General features: G+C 38.8%; 1 protein-coding gene across 1 annotated transcript; it reads right to left on the minus strand.

The window, feature by feature from the left end:
• Positions 1 to 2,094: 2,094 nt before the first annotated feature.
• On the minus strand, positions 2,095 to 12,326 carry sf3a3 (splicing factor 3a, subunit 3). Its single transcript, XM_053638590.1, has 17 exons — positions 12,098 to 12,326; positions 10,601 to 10,648; positions 10,431 to 10,483; positions 9,097 to 9,202; positions 8,897 to 8,969; positions 8,271 to 8,362; positions 8,084 to 8,166; positions 6,857 to 6,995; positions 6,583 to 6,651; positions 5,402 to 5,469; positions 5,175 to 5,282; positions 4,994 to 5,063; positions 4,692 to 4,856; positions 3,904 to 4,014; positions 3,374 to 3,464; positions 2,529 to 2,584; positions 2,095 to 2,402 (listed from the first exon to the last, which is right to left on the minus strand). The coding sequence occupies exons 1-17, from the start codon at positions 12,191 to 12,193 to the stop codon at positions 2,325 to 2,327; spliced, it is 1,506 nt and encodes a 501-aa protein (XP_053494565.1). The 5' UTR covers positions 12,194 to 12,326; the 3' UTR covers positions 2,095 to 2,324.
• Positions 12,327 to 16,955: the final 4,629 nt, after the last annotated feature.

The following is a 16,955-nucleotide window of genomic DNA, read 5'->3' on the forward strand; positions in this document are numbered from 1 at the left end:
TAGTTTTAGATCCACCCACGTTCTGTGCCACTTATCTTGAGCTGGGTTGCGCGGAGCCTGTGACCTGTCCCAGGGGGCATGTGGCACAGGGCAGGGTGCCAACCCATCACAGGGCACAATCACAAACACGTTCATACAGTATGGGAAATTGTGTCCTGCAATGGATTGGCACCCCATCCAGGGTGTACCCCACCTTGTGCCTCATGCTCCCTGGGACAGGCTCTAGGTTCCCCGTGACCCAGGAGTATAGAGAATGGATGGAAAAGTTATATTATATTTAAGTTATATGTTATATTTAAGTTATAAGTTATCGGCGATGACATTTTCAGCTGTTATATATTTACATCTACATGTGTTAAACAACTTATAACATGGCACCTTTTGTTTAAACCCACCCATTTTTTCAAGTGATCGGAAATATTGGAACATGTGACTGACAGGTCTTTCTTGCTGCCCAGGTGTGCCATGTTATATTGACTGTTTAAGAAATTAATAGCTCTGAAAATCTACTCGTGGTTTGAGCAGTAGGTTTCACCTGTGAAGACTGCAGTTGTTGTTAAAAAGGATAAACCAGCATGAAGACCAGAGAGCTGTCTATGGTAGAAAAGAAAGCCATTTAGAAGCTGAGAGGATATCAGAGGCATTGCACAAGTATTGGGCATAGGCAATACAACAATTTGGAATGTCCTGGAAAAATAAAAGAAATCACTAGTGTACTAAAAACCAGACATGGAACAGGTCAGCCAAGGGAAACAACAGCAGTTGATGACAAACATTGTGAGAGTTGTGAAGAAAACCCCAAAAACAACAGTTAGTGACCACCAATAGCCTCCACAGGGCAGGGGTGAAGGCATCACAATCTACCATTTGAAAAAGACTTCAAGTGGAGAAATAGAGAGGCCATATCACAAGGTGCAAACCACTCATCAGCAGTAAGAATCAGAAAGCCAGACTGGAATTCACAAAGAAACACGGAGATGAGCCACAACAGTTCTGGAACCAAAATTAACCTCTACCAAAGTGATAGAAATGACAAAGTGTGAAGAAAGAAAAGATCTGCTCATGATCCAAACTATACAAGCTCATCAGTCAAGCATGGTGGAGGCAGTGTCATGGCTTGGGCTTGCATGGCTGCTTCTGGAACAGTCTCACTAATCTTTATTGATGATGAAACTCATGAGGGTAGCAGCAGAATGAATTCAGAAGTTTACAGAAACAATCTGTCTTCCAATTTATAGAGAAATGCATCCAATCCAATTGAGAGGAACATCATCATTCAGCAAGACAATGACACAGAAAGCACTGCCAACTCAACAAAGGACTTCATCAAGGGCAAAAAGTGGAAGGTTTTAGGCTGGCCAAGTCAATCACCAGATCTTAACCCTGTTGAGCAGCATTTCACCTTCTGAAGAGGAAACTGAAAGGAAAGAAACCCTCCAAAACAAACATCTGAAAGAAGCTGCAGTACAAGACTGGGAAAGCATCACAGAAGAAAAATGAAAAAGTATGGCGACGTCAGTGGGTCAACGGCTTGATGCAACCGAATAAAAAGCGTCATTCAAGATGATCTGTTCCATTACTTTTGCTCACCTAAAAATTGGGTGATCTGGTACAAAAGGTGCCTTGTTCCAAGTTGTTTAACACATCTAGATGTGCATATCTGCAAATGAAAGCTGAAATTCTGATCTATCATCTCATTCATCTTTTGCTCTCAAATCCAAATGTATAGTGTATAACAAAAACAAAAGAATGGGCCTCGCTGTTCCAATACTTTCAGAGAGGACTGTAAGTGACTGGAACTAACATCTTGCAGATGTTTCACAATAAAGGATGAAGCACTTATAGGATAAAGCAGTCCGTCATTTTATATAACGTATACTTAATGTGGTATACGGCGTGTTGGTTATTATGGCAGTGTAATGACGGGTATGTTTGGGTAGCTAGCTAATTAATAAGTTTATAAAAACCATTAAGCAGTCCAAAGCAATAAGTCAGAAACACCTTCATTTAAAATGCAGTCTATATCCAAGTCTGTAATAGATACCTCTATTGATCACATGAGTATATATTTTTCTGTTTCACAAAAACAATGCACACGCTGACAAAAAGATTTATTCAATGACGAAATGAATACCGGTCTCATTTTTTTTTTTACAGAATGCACAATGGAGAATATTCTAATAATAAAAACATACAAATGTATTTTCAAAAAGGTACATACGAATAGTAATAGAAACCCGAGGTTAAAAAAAAAATCATAAGGGGTTCTCAAGGTTGCTTTCTACGGTGCATGTCTTTCTGAAATGGCATCTTTAGTTGATGATCTAAAGCAGCCCCTGCCTCTTCAGATCCTCATAGGTCTTCTTGTTGACCACATTTCCACTGGAGTCCTCATACTCCTCCTGAAAGAGAGAGAGGGCAGAAAGGTGGCAGGGAAAAAATGAACGATGAGGGTAAAACAAGGGGGGTTGGGCCTGTAGTAGCCATCAGTTCCTTTTGTGATTAGTGGTTGTAAGGGAATAACTCACCTCTGTGTCAGGCTGCCACCTCTCTAATGCCTTCTGGGACTTCAGCTTTGACCAAACTATTTAAAAGACAGGGAGGGAAAAAAAAAAAAAGACAGGAATCTTCATTACATGCCCCTTCTGGCATTTCAATAAGCATGACTGTCTTAAACATTCAGTTATTATAAATGGACAATTTAAGTGTAACTGCAAGTGTGTGGTGGTGGTCTGGGAAAACCTGTCAGATGTCGCTTTGGCTCATTTCTGGCAAATTTTTTGTGATAGTTGCATCAAAAACGCTGCAGCTTTTTTTTTTTTTTACATTTTCGATGCAACTTGCTTAATTTTTTGTGCTAAACTACTGAAATTGGCGAAATTGCTATCTGTTTTGCACAGAATTTCACAGAGATGTGTAAATTGGTAAATGAGACCTTTTAGCTGTACTCATGTTCGACGCACGTGAATCGAAGAGGGCTTTGACTGGGTCAGTCTGCCTAAAGCCTTGCTAACCAAGTATGATTTCATCACACAGCGAATGGCATGCTTTGATCATGTTGTAGTGAAACAGACCTAAGCCTAATCGTTTCAGTTTGTAATCAGATACCGGGTGTTAAAACTATCCACGGTGCTCCTGTACCACCGTTTAAACAGAGTCCAGATTTTCTCTCTTTTCCCTTCTGGGGAGTAACCAGACATTAAAATTTGACTTTACGTCTGGCTGAGAAACAAATTTACATTCAGGAAGTCTGTAATAGAAGAACAATATTTCACCACACACACATTCATCTAAACGCAGCCCCTTCATCAAGGACATGTTAAACGCTTGTATCTATTTTAAACAGTCAGAAACGGTCTGTGATTGGACTCACGGGACACTGCATCCTCGATCTGGGTGACGTTGGCAAAGTGGGCGGTGTTAGGGATGCCCAAGCAGCGCATGCCATGCGCATGTCTCCACTCCTGCGAGAGACAGAAACCATTTTTTATTATGCAATAATCTCAGATTACACACAACAGCTGCGTTTGATTTCATTTGCAGCTAAATACTGGCGGCTGTGACTCAGGTGGTAGAGCGGGTTGTCCACTAATCGTAGGGTTGGCGGTTCGATTCCCGGCCCAAATGACTCCACATACCGAAGTGTCCTTGGGCAAGACACTGAACCCCAAATAGAAGAAATAACACAACTTTCTTATAACTGAAGCACGACTATGCTGCCTGACGACACTAAAGCTGAACACACTCTACAGTATCACCATAAGCTCTGTGATATATTCAGCAGAAATAAAGCACAGTAATCTCTTTAGGTGACTTTTTTTTAAAAAAAAATGAATCACTTATATGAAATTAAAAGCAGTATATTGCTGCTTCACTGAGGGAAGATAGGGAATAAGCGCTCACGGCAAAGTGTCTCTGGAAGGCTTTGGGTCCTCTGTACGTGTAGTTCCCACAGATTTCACAGTTGTAGTTGATGTTTAGGCCATGAAGCTTGTACAGCCAGTATGGAATGGGCTAAAGAGAGAGGATAAAAATAAATAAATACATACATACATACATACATACATACATAAATTCGGTATGAGCATGCATTATAAAAACTACAACACGCCGTAACACATATCTATTTATAACCAACATACAATAACTACTATAGTCCCCTCCGAATGTATTGGAACATCAAAGCCAATTTGATTCTTTGCAATTGTTTTTAAGACATTTGGGTTTCGAAAGGTGAATACGAGACTACAGATCAGAATTTCAGCTTTCATTTCATCATTAGGGGGTTAGACTGGCCAAGTCTATCACCAGACCGTAACCCAGTTGAGCAGCATTTCACCTTCTGAACAGGAGACTGAAGAGAGAGAAACCCCCAAAACAAACAACAACTGAAAATAAGCTGTGGTACAAGCCTGGGAAAGCAACACGAAATAAAAACTCATTTCTTGATGCAACCAAATATTAAGTGTTATTTACTTTTACACAATCTGTTCCTATACTTTTGCTCAGCAAAAAAATTGGGTGGTACAGAAGGTGCCGTGTTTTAAGTTGTTTAACGCATCTAGATGTAAATATAAGGAAACGAAAGCTGAAACTCTGATCTGTACGTAATGTGCTTGTCCCCAGAGCCCAGGCTAATGAATTGGTCCAGTGAGCATATCTTCTGCATCACTCCTCGGATCCACAGTTACCTTGCCGTCCCAGCCCAGCGGCAGGTTTTTGGGATTGTAGATGATCTCGTTGTCCTCGTCTTCACTCTCGCTCTCGCTGGGCTGCTCTTCGTCATCTTCTTCGCGCTCCTCGCCTGTCCGAGCCTGCTTCCTCTGGACGTTCTCGTGTGTCAGCTGCCTCTGCTCCTGTGGGGACCAAGCAGGGATCTACATTAGACTACATCCAAAAGTGATCCAAAAGTGTGTGTTGTCCCGAGTTATGCATAAGCAGTAGCGTAGAATGATAATAGAAAGGCAAATCTCCCAACCATCCACATCCTTACCCCCAAAACCTCCACGTATTCATAAATCTGGGCCTCCAGGAATCCGATCTCCTTGTTACGCTCTGTGTCTCTGTGAACAGATTGTTGATTGTCGTGAATGTTGTATACTATGTATCAAACTAAAACACAGGAGGATTTTGAAATTTAAAAAAAAAAAAAAAAAAACATTTGAAATGCCTACTTCTTTGGTCCCTTGGCTTTTGGGTTTTTGGCAAACAGGGAAGGATCCAGTGACTCCAGAGATTTCCCTTTAGTGCTGAACAGCCTCTGTGCTCTTTCCTCGAGTGTGCTAAACACAGAAAACATACGGTATACACACAATTTGGATAAACCACTGGATTTAAAACTGCTGCAGGTAAGAAATGGTTACACACACACACACACAGACATGCACACACGGACACTTACCCACCGCACTTTAATCCCAGAGCCATGAGAGCAGACTTTAACCTGTCCAGACCCAGTGATGCCAACTCCTAAAATCAATCACATGTTCTGTTAATGAAATAGTCCGGATGTCGCCACCTGCTGGTTGATTAGCTCATCTGCTACAACGCCTTGCATAAATATTCATACCCCTTGACCATTCCTACATTTGTTTTGTGTTACACCCTGGAATTCAAATGGAATTTTATCACTTGATTTACAACAATGTCATTTTTAAAAGGTACAGTTTTAGTGCCACAAAAGCACTAAGCACTGTGATGCCCCTGTAATTAAACAAACACACACAAAAAAAATTCCCTTGCATAAGTATTCACCCCCGGGGGATCAAGACTCGAGTCTTAATCAGAGCGAAAATGTGATATTTTTGGTTTGTTTTCTCACTGCACGTAATCAAAAAAAATGAATAGAATAAAAGTTAGCTAAGGGGTGTGTATTGCTGAAAACTCTCAAAACTTCACTAATTGGTAAGCGATGTAAAAAAGTAAACAAAGCACATTGAAATGATTTATTGAAATAAAATTAAAAATAATAAATAAACAACTCTGCTCAGTACATTATTGAATAATATAAATAACGTTTCAAATATTTTGTGGGCCACATCCCCTGTTTATTTTCTGTTTTTGCTTGTTTAAACAAGCAATCTCCAGAGCTTGTGGCATTCCTGCAGTGCTACAGCTCTGTGACGGCTGAGTTTAGCAGCTCACATCAGCAGGAAAATAAATAAATAAATAAACAAAATGTAAAAAAAAAAAAAATAAAAAATAAAAAAAAAAATCACACGCATCCTGTAATACACGTCATGCTTGGGTCAATTTGTGCAACTGGACTGAATCCCATGCTACAGTTCAATTGGAACCGGAGTGAGACAGCCTCGCTCAGACTGACTCGGACTGGTTATTTTGGTCCAGGTGGGATTGGTGTTTTCTCACCTGCACTAACGAAACGCACCGGGGTCGGTTTGATTCAAACAAACCGAACACCGCACACGTGAAAGCACCCAGTAATCACAGCCTCTGAGATATGTCTCGATCAGATCTGGATCCTGATATACATGTGCAATTGTTATGCATAAAATAAAGGTCATTGAAGGATGTAAAGACTGATAGAAATTGGCCGTGTGTGAGAGTAAGTGCAAGCTTTACCTCCCAGGAGGAGAAGGCAGACAAGTCCAGATGAGCTCCGGCGTGGGTCAGAGCACTGCTAGCCTCTTTCTATTACACACAGCAAAAATTAAACAATACTTCCCTGTTACAGGATACCTACTAGTCACATAAACCTTGTTTTGAAGACATTAACCATTTTCGAAGATAAAATAAAGCAGCCCATCCTGCATACATAAATCACAATACACTGGCTTTGTACAATGACCACAATTTTCAAAGGTGCAGTGTTTCTCTGTGTTTAAGTCAAACCCACCGGCCAGCCAGGAAAAGTGCCGTTCTCCCACTTCTTCTCAAAGTCCATCAGCACTTTCCCGTACAGATCGTTCTGATCCAGCAGCGGCTTCACTCGGTCTGTGTAACCCTGCAGGTAATCCAGCAGCATCTCCAGATACCTGCTCAGAACGTCACATGATTACAAACTTAATCAGCTTCATCAGAGAAATTTTCTCTAACCGCAACTCGGACGTTAGCGCTGGACACGGAACACAAATCGCAGGTTTGTATTCGTTATTTACGGAGGATTCATTATAACATGCCGGTGTTTCTATAGTAACGACTCATTCAGTGGGACTTTTATAACCTTATGCTATACTTAATAACTACTCATGCTATACTTAATAACTACTTATAAGTACTTGTGTTTGACGCACGTGAATCAAAGAGGGCTTTGGCTGAATGCGTGTTGTGAGGACGTCACATGACACGTCTTGGCCCGAATCTTCAGAAAACCTGCGTTAATATATTTTTTTAAATTAAATAAATTGCAAGCTCCTCTGAGTATTTGAGGAGTTTGCTTGATTTTGCATTCATTTCTGCAATCGCAAAATCCTGTAGGGGCTGTAATAATAAACCGATAAAAATGTAAAACATGGTGAAGATTTCTGCAAGGTGACGTTTGTTTAACACTTAAGGAAGGAGTCTCCGGTGTCAGCGGTTATTCTGCTTCCCGCCACGAGGAAGTCTTCATGGCAGAAGGCTTTTAGGTTTTTCGGCAACATCACAGGTGTTGTTGTGGACTGTTTATAGCTGCAATAACGTGAACAGGAACCTGTTTTGCAAATGTTTAACAACATCGAATGTAACAATAAATGGTTTAAAAATAAAGTGATGTGTTGTTCACTTATGAATTCAAATTTGCCCACATCAATCCATCTAGACAACTAACGCTAGATAACAAGTAACAGAGGAAGTAACAAGTTACTACTCTCCAGTACCTAAGGAATATAAAATGTGCACTTATTGAAAAATAATCAACTTTGATATGGCCACAGTAATTCCGCTTTGTGTCGAGCCATCATCTTGGATTATTTCCCTAGAACAGCATGCCTCATTGTGCTTTGTTCATTACACTAGAAGGATCAGAAACTATTACTTTCTTACTTTTTATTTTTTACTCACACATTCATAGCTTATAGTACACCATCACAGAAAGAACAGAAAAAGAAAAAAAAAAAAAAAAAAGATGATGAAAGTGACTCACCTTTTATACTCCGCGTTCTTCCTGTCTTTGGAGATATCAAAGAGCTGATCGAAGGATGACAAATAGGAGACGTACTCCAGTTTCTGAAAACAGAGCGTGACATTAAGTCCTTTAAAAAAATAAAACGTCCGTCTCGTTTACAAAAACAGAAAACACATGATGGAGAAACCTGAGCTGAAAGTCGTACCTCTGATCCTTTTAGATTGATGTATTTCAGGTAGCAGTCGTGGAGGTCTAGATAGCGGCCGTATCCTTCCTCATCAGTGAACTCTACTAGATCTGTACAAAACAGAATAATAAAGTCTGGATAAACAAAAAAATAATAAATACTCCAAGAGAACTAGGATTTGTAAAATAGGGTCAAGCACAACAATCCATCTAGATAACTAACGCTAGATAGAAAGGACTAGAGAGGAAGTACCAAGTTACTACTGTCTAGTACCTAATTAACCACCAACAGCCGACGTGCTATAACAAGAACGTGGCTTCTGCGGGATGGATTTCTGCTAGCGGAGCAAAAATAAACAAATAAAACAAACAAACATTTTCATGTTTATAGAAGGTGTTGTACCTATGCCAAATCACGGCCGTTCCGATATTCAGCACAACCGCACGATTGCTTGTGCAAGATCACTTCATTATACGGAGCGTGTAATTAAAGTCTGCCATAGTTTTTGCGAAGTGTCTGTGAACGAGCAGTTACTATAGAAACGTTAACCTGTGCCCTGAACGACAGCCAACGCTACCGTCAGAGCCGCCGTAGTGCAAATCCAATTAATGACACGCGCCAACATAAAGGCAGCCGTAACTCACTCTGTGCTTCCTCGCTGAGGTTGTCTCTAGCCTTCATCAGCTCCTCGAACTCCACCGACATGGGCACGCAGATCTGTGTAGAAAACGAAGAAGTGTATGTGAGAGAAAAATCCTCTGATTAAAACAAATATATATAATAGTAATAATCATCAACATAATAATAATGACTGCTGATGTGCCAGTGAGTGAAGGTGCAGTACCTCGTTTGGATGTTTCCTGTGGAATTCCTTAATCTGTTTCAGTCGGTTATAGAATTCAGCAAACTCATTTGGCCCGGATATGGCACTCAGCTCTTCCTTTCTCAAACTGGTGCGCAGAATTTGCAGTGGGGAGAAGGAGGAAAAAAAAAAAAAAGAGAGAGAGAGAAAAACACGTCGTCAATGCGGTTCTAGCCAAGATGTTACATATCGGTTAATCGTTCGGATTCAGTAAGCGGTTTATTCTGGTCGGTGGAGGCGGGAATTATCCCAAGAATACTAGGCATGTTTTCATTCGAATTGACAAAAACGGGCGCACGTACTCGATCCGAGTGCAGATTCCGAAAGTATTGTTTACGCGTCCCATAAACACGGCGATCCCGTTCAGATATCTGTTTACTCATCCCATAAACACGCCGATCCCGTTCAGATATCCGTTTACTCATCCCATAAACACGCCGATCCCGTTCAGATATCCGTTTACGCATCCCATAAACACGCCGATCCGTTTCAGATATCACTTTATGCGTCCCATAAACACTGCGATCCCTTTCAGATATCCGTTTACACGTCCCATAAACACTGCGATCCCCTTCAGATATCCGTTTATGCGTCCCATAAACACGGCAATCCCGTTCAGATATCCGTTTACGCATCCCATAAACACGCCGATCCGTTTCAGATATCAGTTTATGCGTCCCATAAACACTGCGATCCCCTTCGGATATCCGTTTACACGTCCCATAAACACGGCGATCCCGTTCAGATATCCGTTTACGCGTCCTATAAACACGGCGATCCCATCCAGGCGTCCCATAAACACGGCGATTCCGTTCAGATATCCGTTTACACGTCCCATAAACACGGCGATCCCATTCACATATCCGTTTACGCATCCCATAAACACGGCGATCCCGTTCAGATATCTGTTTACGCATGCACTGCATATTTTCCCGAACGTCAGCACACTCGCAGAGTGTCCGTCGTGGCGTTCTGCTGTGCGCAAGATATTTCTGAATCCTATTGAGGAAATTCAAGTGTTTCCATGGCTTTACTGGATTATTCCGGATCCACATCACCCCTTCCAATTCAAACGAAATGTCAGGGGAAACAACTGAGGTGTTTACACGAAGGGTTTTCAATCTGATTACGAATGGATTATTTGGATGCATGTAAACGTACCTACTGAATGCCAGGTGGAAATACACCCTGGATGGGATGCCAGTCCATCACTGGGCATCACACACACACACACACAGGTCAATTTAGCATAACCAATCCATTAAACTGCATATTTTTGACAGGTGGAAGGAGAAAAGATAGTAGACTCTTCTTACCCATCCTTGTCCTCATATGCATCTCTGAGGTTTGCACTCACTTCCATGTATCTCTATATAAAGAAAGAACGAAAAAACAGCCAGTCAGTCTTCTTAATGCAATACAAAGCAATCAATTAAACAACACGATTAATGTTAAATAAAAGAAATATAAATATATAGCCACTTACGTCCAACATGGCTCGTGTACGATGATCAGAATTAATCTGGTCACGTAACTGAAATAAATAAACAGACACACAAGTAATGACTGGTGGAATGGACATAATAAGCGTTGTCTAAAGTCTTGTCACCAATTGCTCAGCAGTTTCACGTAGTGCACTACAGTGCACGCAGAAGCCAATGTTTGATACTCTGTATGACAGACTGTATTATAATTCTGCCTCCGTTCCCTTTATATACACTTGCTTGTATATGGCCAAAAGTTTGTGGACACCTGACCATCACACTCATAGGTGCTTCTTGAACATCCCGTTCCAGATTTAGTCCACATTTGCTGTTATAATAACCTCCACTCTAGATTTTGGAGTGTGGCTGTGGGGATTTTTGATCGTTCAGCTACAAGAGCATTCGTGAGGTCAGGTACTGACGTTAGATGAAGTATGATGTTAGGGTGCAGTCTGTGTTTCAGTTCATCCTAAAGGTGTTCAGTGGGGTTGAGGTCAGGGATCTGTCCAGGACACTCCAGTTCTTCTACTCCAAACTTCACTAAGCATATCTTCATGGAGCTCGCTTTGTGCACAGGGGCATTATCATGCTGGAACACGGTTTGCGCTTCTTAGTTCCAATGAAGGGAAATTCTAATGTTACAGCAAACAAAGGCTTTCTATAGCCTACTATTGTGTGCTTCTAACTTTGTGGAAACATACAGGCATCATACTCAGGTGTCCAAATATAGTGTCATTTGGCCATACAGTGTATTTGCATCTTATATTCTTAATATCATGCCTCTCTAACACTTTCATTTCCTCATGAGGGATTAATACAAGTTTATATATATATATATATATATATATATATATATATATATATATATATATATATATATATGTGTGTGTGTGTGTGTATATATCTATATATATGTAGACATACATACATATACACACACACACACACACACACACACACACACTAATATTAATATATCATGTTAAACGATTACATGATACACTTTTCTACCTTTTTTTAAGATGACATTGGTATGGTTATTTTTTTTTTAACGTTTCAATAATCACACATTAAATGGTGCTGAGTGAATGCTGTGGATTTTACATTTTTGTTTTATTTACTTAATCTTCTTCGAAGGCATTAAACAAAAGTATGGTCAACCTCAGTTTAACTTCTCTTTTTACTGATTTTACTACTGTTTTGCAGACAGTTTGTTAGCTAAATGATAAACCGTGACACGCATCGTGTGTCAAGTATCGCGATATAATATTATTTTTATCATATCATCTAGCCCTATTACAGGTTTATCTGTTCCTCCCAAAACAATTCAGCTAAGCCCTTAGGTTTCAGACTACACTAAAATATTTACTATCATACCGTATACCAAATAGGTTTCTGTTACTAATTCATGTTCGCCCAACTATCTGCAGTCATTCATACTAACAGAAAGGACTCCGTTTCTATCAGCTACATTAGCCGGCTAGCTCAGATATAAATACCGTCGTTTTCTTGTGTAGCATCTCCTTTGTTTTGGCGTCCATTAATCTCTCCATCTCCTCATGGTAGCGACGCTGCTGCTCTAAAATAGACTCCATGGTCGCAATAAATGCTTAATAACAGCAATATGAGAAACGGGCTTGATCAGATAATACTGATCCTCTCCAGTGGGTTCCTTAGCTAGCCGTATTATTTAGCTAGCTTACGCGCGTGCAACGACTCAGGAAGTTGGTCCCGCGTCCTATTAAATCCGGGTGGTAATAAGACGAGCACTAACGTTCCGGATTCGTCTAAAAAATGTCAACGTGACAAAATGTTTTATGAAGAAAACATTTCTAAGGATATTTTACATTAGATAAAAATGTTCTCTTGTTATTTTTGCGGAAGAATATATTAATATTAATAAATATATTAATAACCCCGCTGAAAAGTCCAACTCATTCTAACCAGCTACATACAGTATCAGCTGCCAAAACACAGGCCAAAGCTGGTCCGACTGGTTGGAAGGAAACAGTTGCTCATTTAGCGTTATTAATACAACACTGTAGACAAGTTTGATCATCTTAAACATTTATTGATCAAACTAATCAAGTAATAAGGAAGCTGGAAAATAACTTAACAAATACATGGCATTGCCAAATGTATGTGGACACTTGACCATTACACCCATATGTGGTTCTTCCCAAAACTGTTGCCACAAAGTTAGAAACAAACAACTGTATAGGATGAAATTGTTTGCTGTAGCATTACAATTTCCCTTCACTAGAATTAGTTCCAGCATGACAACATCCCTGTGTACAAAGCGAGCTCCATGAAGACATGGTTTACCAAATTCTTGAGTGTCCTGCACAAAGCCCTGACCTCAACCCCACTGAACACTTTTAGAATGAACTGGAACCACGACTGCACCCTAAACCTCCTCATCCAACATCAGTGTCTGACCTCACTAATGCTCTTGTGGCTGAATGAACACAAATCCCTACAGCCACGCTCCAAAATCTAGTGGAAAGCCTTCCCAGAAGAGTGGAGGTTACAGCAAAGGGGAACTAAATCTGGAATGGGATATTCAACAAAGTCATATGGTCAGGTGTCCACAAACTTTTGACCATATAGTGTACATAACTAGCGTCCTTAAGTGTTCTTTGCCATAACAGGGTTCTGCTTACACCATTCTCTAAGTAAATTAATGTTTCCGCATAGAATAACAAAGAGACTGATTTTAACATTATTTTCTAAGAATATACTTGATTATACTTGAGTTTAGCTTACATGATTAGTTCCAGCTCTTGGCTGATTCTGTAAATGATTATGAATTAGATCGTCCAAAATGATTTTTAAAAATTGCTAAATCTCTTAAAGCTATTAAATCTTTTGTAATTAATTCATCAGAACTGAGCTGAGAATTTGTAAATACAGTACTTCTGGCTTTAATACATATTTTATAAATATGAGACTCAATTTATACTCAGTCATGCTTAATTTTTCTTGATTTGAAGTTCACTTTTTCATTAGAATTACTCAGTCTGATTATCCACACTTAAATTAAAGAATGTACTATTTTTTGTTATATTATTATTATGATTATTATGATGATGATTATTATTATTTGCTTGTCTGTAAAAAATGATTCAATATTTCAACAATTTAAAGACACAATAAAAGATTCATGGAGAGCAAAGAAACACCAGTACAATCTCAGTACCAAACTGGACAATATATTTCGCTTAATAATAATAAAAATTTTTTTATTAGATTAGTCAAAGTCAACACGTTTAGGAAACTGGATGCAGCATCAGCAAATTTGACAAGAGATTTGTTTCAACTTACTATTTGCTGTTACCCCATCTTGTGGTCAGTATCATATAGGCAATATTTTAGCACATTAACATGTAACAGGAATAAGAATGTATAGAGATACAAACATACAAACAACACGTCCGAATAAACACTGTAGAAATATCGTGATGTTAATGTCATAAGGTTCTTTCCCATTCATTCTGAACCTAGATAGAAGCTTATAATAGTAAGCTCACAATATGTGTGGCATTCTGGGGAAATTTCTCAGATTTCACTATGGCTGAATTCTGGAAAACAAAAAATACTGCTTTTATCCAAAACTGAATTTAATATACTTTGAGAACTCTGTTTTAAGAAACCATTAATAATGTACAATATATTTCACCAAACGACGTTGAAATCTTGTATAGTCCTGCTGCAAAGATCATGTTTAATAACGAGCCAGTTTCCTAAACACAGTTGTAAAAACTGGCTCTCTAAAGATGTCTAAAACCTTAATAGCTATGTGTGGTTTCCTTCCATATACAGTAGAAGGGCAGGTTTTATTCAAGTTGTGGAATGCCATAGCAAAATAGATATAAGCCTAATGAATTCAGTATATAACCACATACAGGTTGTCAAAATGTATGGGATTTTTGACTAAATTTACCCGTCCCAACACATCATCATCATTAATGCGAAGAGCGCTTACACACTCTGTACTGATGACAGTGGACGCAATTTTAAATGACGGGAAATATAGCCAACACAGCAGAACTCACTGAATTTATCAGTGATTATTTCATCGCCGATGTAAGAGTGAACAGTGAAAATGCTTATTTGATGAGAGAGGTCAGAGGAGAATGGCCAAACTGGTTTGAGCTGACATAACCAGATAACCACTCTGTACAACAATGCTGAGCAGAAACGCATCTCAGAATGTCAAACATTGAGGTAGATGGGCTACAACAGCAAAAGACTAGACCGGGTTCCAATCCTGTCCACCAAGAACAGGAATCTGAAGGTACAGTGGGCACAGAATCACTGAAGCTGAACGGTTAAAGATTGCATTGTGCGTTCAGTATGTATCTTTCTGATAGATGCTGAAAAATGAACACATTTAAGAGGAGTCGATGAGTTATTGGTCATGAAACTGATTTTTTTTTTTTGTTGTCAGGCCCCTTTGACATTGGGCTAAATGTAATGTGATGTACATAAAATGCTCTACACACTGTTAGTGTGAAAATCCCAGGAGAGCAGCAGTATTTCTGAAATACTGAAACCAGCCCGTCAGGCTCCAACACATCACATTTCCCCCAATTCTGATGTTTTTTTGTTTGTTTGTTTGTTTTTGGTTTTTTGTTTTTTTCTCACTGATTCCCACATGATTGTATGGATAATTGTATGAACGATTTGGGGTGATGTGTTCCTATTAAAGTGGCCAGTGAGCATATACAACGGGGTCCAAAAGTCTCAGAGCACTAGTGAAAATGCTTCAATTTTGCATTATTTTCTAATTTAATACAACGATTTTCTTTCCAAAGTATATTCTTGACAACAACTTGAGTGAAAAGTAGATTTAAAAAAATTTTTTTTACATGAATTTCAGAGTTTCTTAGTATTCGGTACGTCCCCTTTTCGCTTTAATGACCGTATGCACTCGAGCAGCATGGACTGATGATCCACAATCCATTTTAGATCAAATCCAATGTTGTGTCTTCTGAACACGTGCATCACCAGAAGAGATTAGACATGAGGAGGAAAAGCTGAGCTTTTGTACAAAGCAGTTAACATGGTCAATATCACACATTTTCTTACGTTTAAATACGGACCTAGGACTAGCGCAGAATCTTGAATAATAAATATTCAAGGTATTGAAAATGTATTTTCTTTGTTTTTAAAGATTTCAAAATTCTAAAACCTTCTGTTTACTTACAATTTTAAATGAAGAATAAAAATCCAATGTAGTCTCAGAAGACCCTGTCCAGGGTGTACCCCGCCTTGTGCCCGATGCTCCCTGGAATAGGCTCCAGGTTCCCCGTGATCCTGAAAAGGAGTAAGCGGTTGAAGATGGATGGATGGATGGATGGATGGAGTCTCAGAAGTTTGGACCCCACTGTATATTACTCTTATATATTATATATAACCATATATTACTATAAATAAAATATTATAATGTTATGTTGTATTATTATTAGAGATGCACCGAAAGTAAATTTCTGAGCCAATACCGATAACCGATTATTCAGAGTGATATCGGCCGATACCGATACCGATAGTTCTGACTTTTATACTTTCTTTTAAATGAATAATAATTAATTCCACAATTCTGAAAGAAATGCAGATAAAAACTTTATTCTCTCCATTTCAACAAGTTTTTTCACAGTAACTGGTCTCATAAACAGAAAAACACATTACTCTAATTAACATTAACACATGAACTAAATTCTGAAGATTAAAGTAAGATTTCTTAACTTATTGAATGTTATTAATTCATATTAACATTGACTGAATTCTAAAAAAAACCTCTTGTTAGGCTTCACATTCACTCACCACAAACAAAAGCATTTCTACTTCATCACTGAACATCAAACTGGTAATATATAATATCAACTTTTTTATATATTAACATTAACTACATATGAAATACACTACTCTACAAATATAATTTTCTGTGCAATATATACTTGTCAACTCATCTTCATTTAAATCTTTCACCAGTTTGTTTTACTGTTTACACTGTTTACATTGTTTATGGACTATATTAGCCCACATGTACAACCCCTACCTCTATTTCCCAGTCTGTGGATCCTTGATTTGGTATATTTTACTGTTTTTTATTAGTTATTTTTTTAGCATCTTGCTTATACTTTATTGTATGTCGTATTGTGTGTGATGTTTTGAGCTACTGGGACCTTGAATTTCCCCTTGGGGATCAATAAAGTATCTATCTATCTATCTATCTATCTATCTATCAGTGTACTGGCCTTTTAATTCAAGAGCAAGCAACACGGGAAATTATAAAAAAAATTTTTGACTCGACACTGAAACTCCCGCTTCACTGCTGCTCAGTTCCAGTGTAAA

The sequence above is a fragment of the Ictalurus furcatus genome, chromosome 12, assembly GCF_023375685.1.
Source record: "Ictalurus furcatus strain D&B chromosome 12, Billie_1.0, whole genome shotgun sequence".
NCBI lineage: Eukaryota > Metazoa > Chordata > Actinopteri > Siluriformes > Ictaluridae > Ictalurus > Ictalurus furcatus.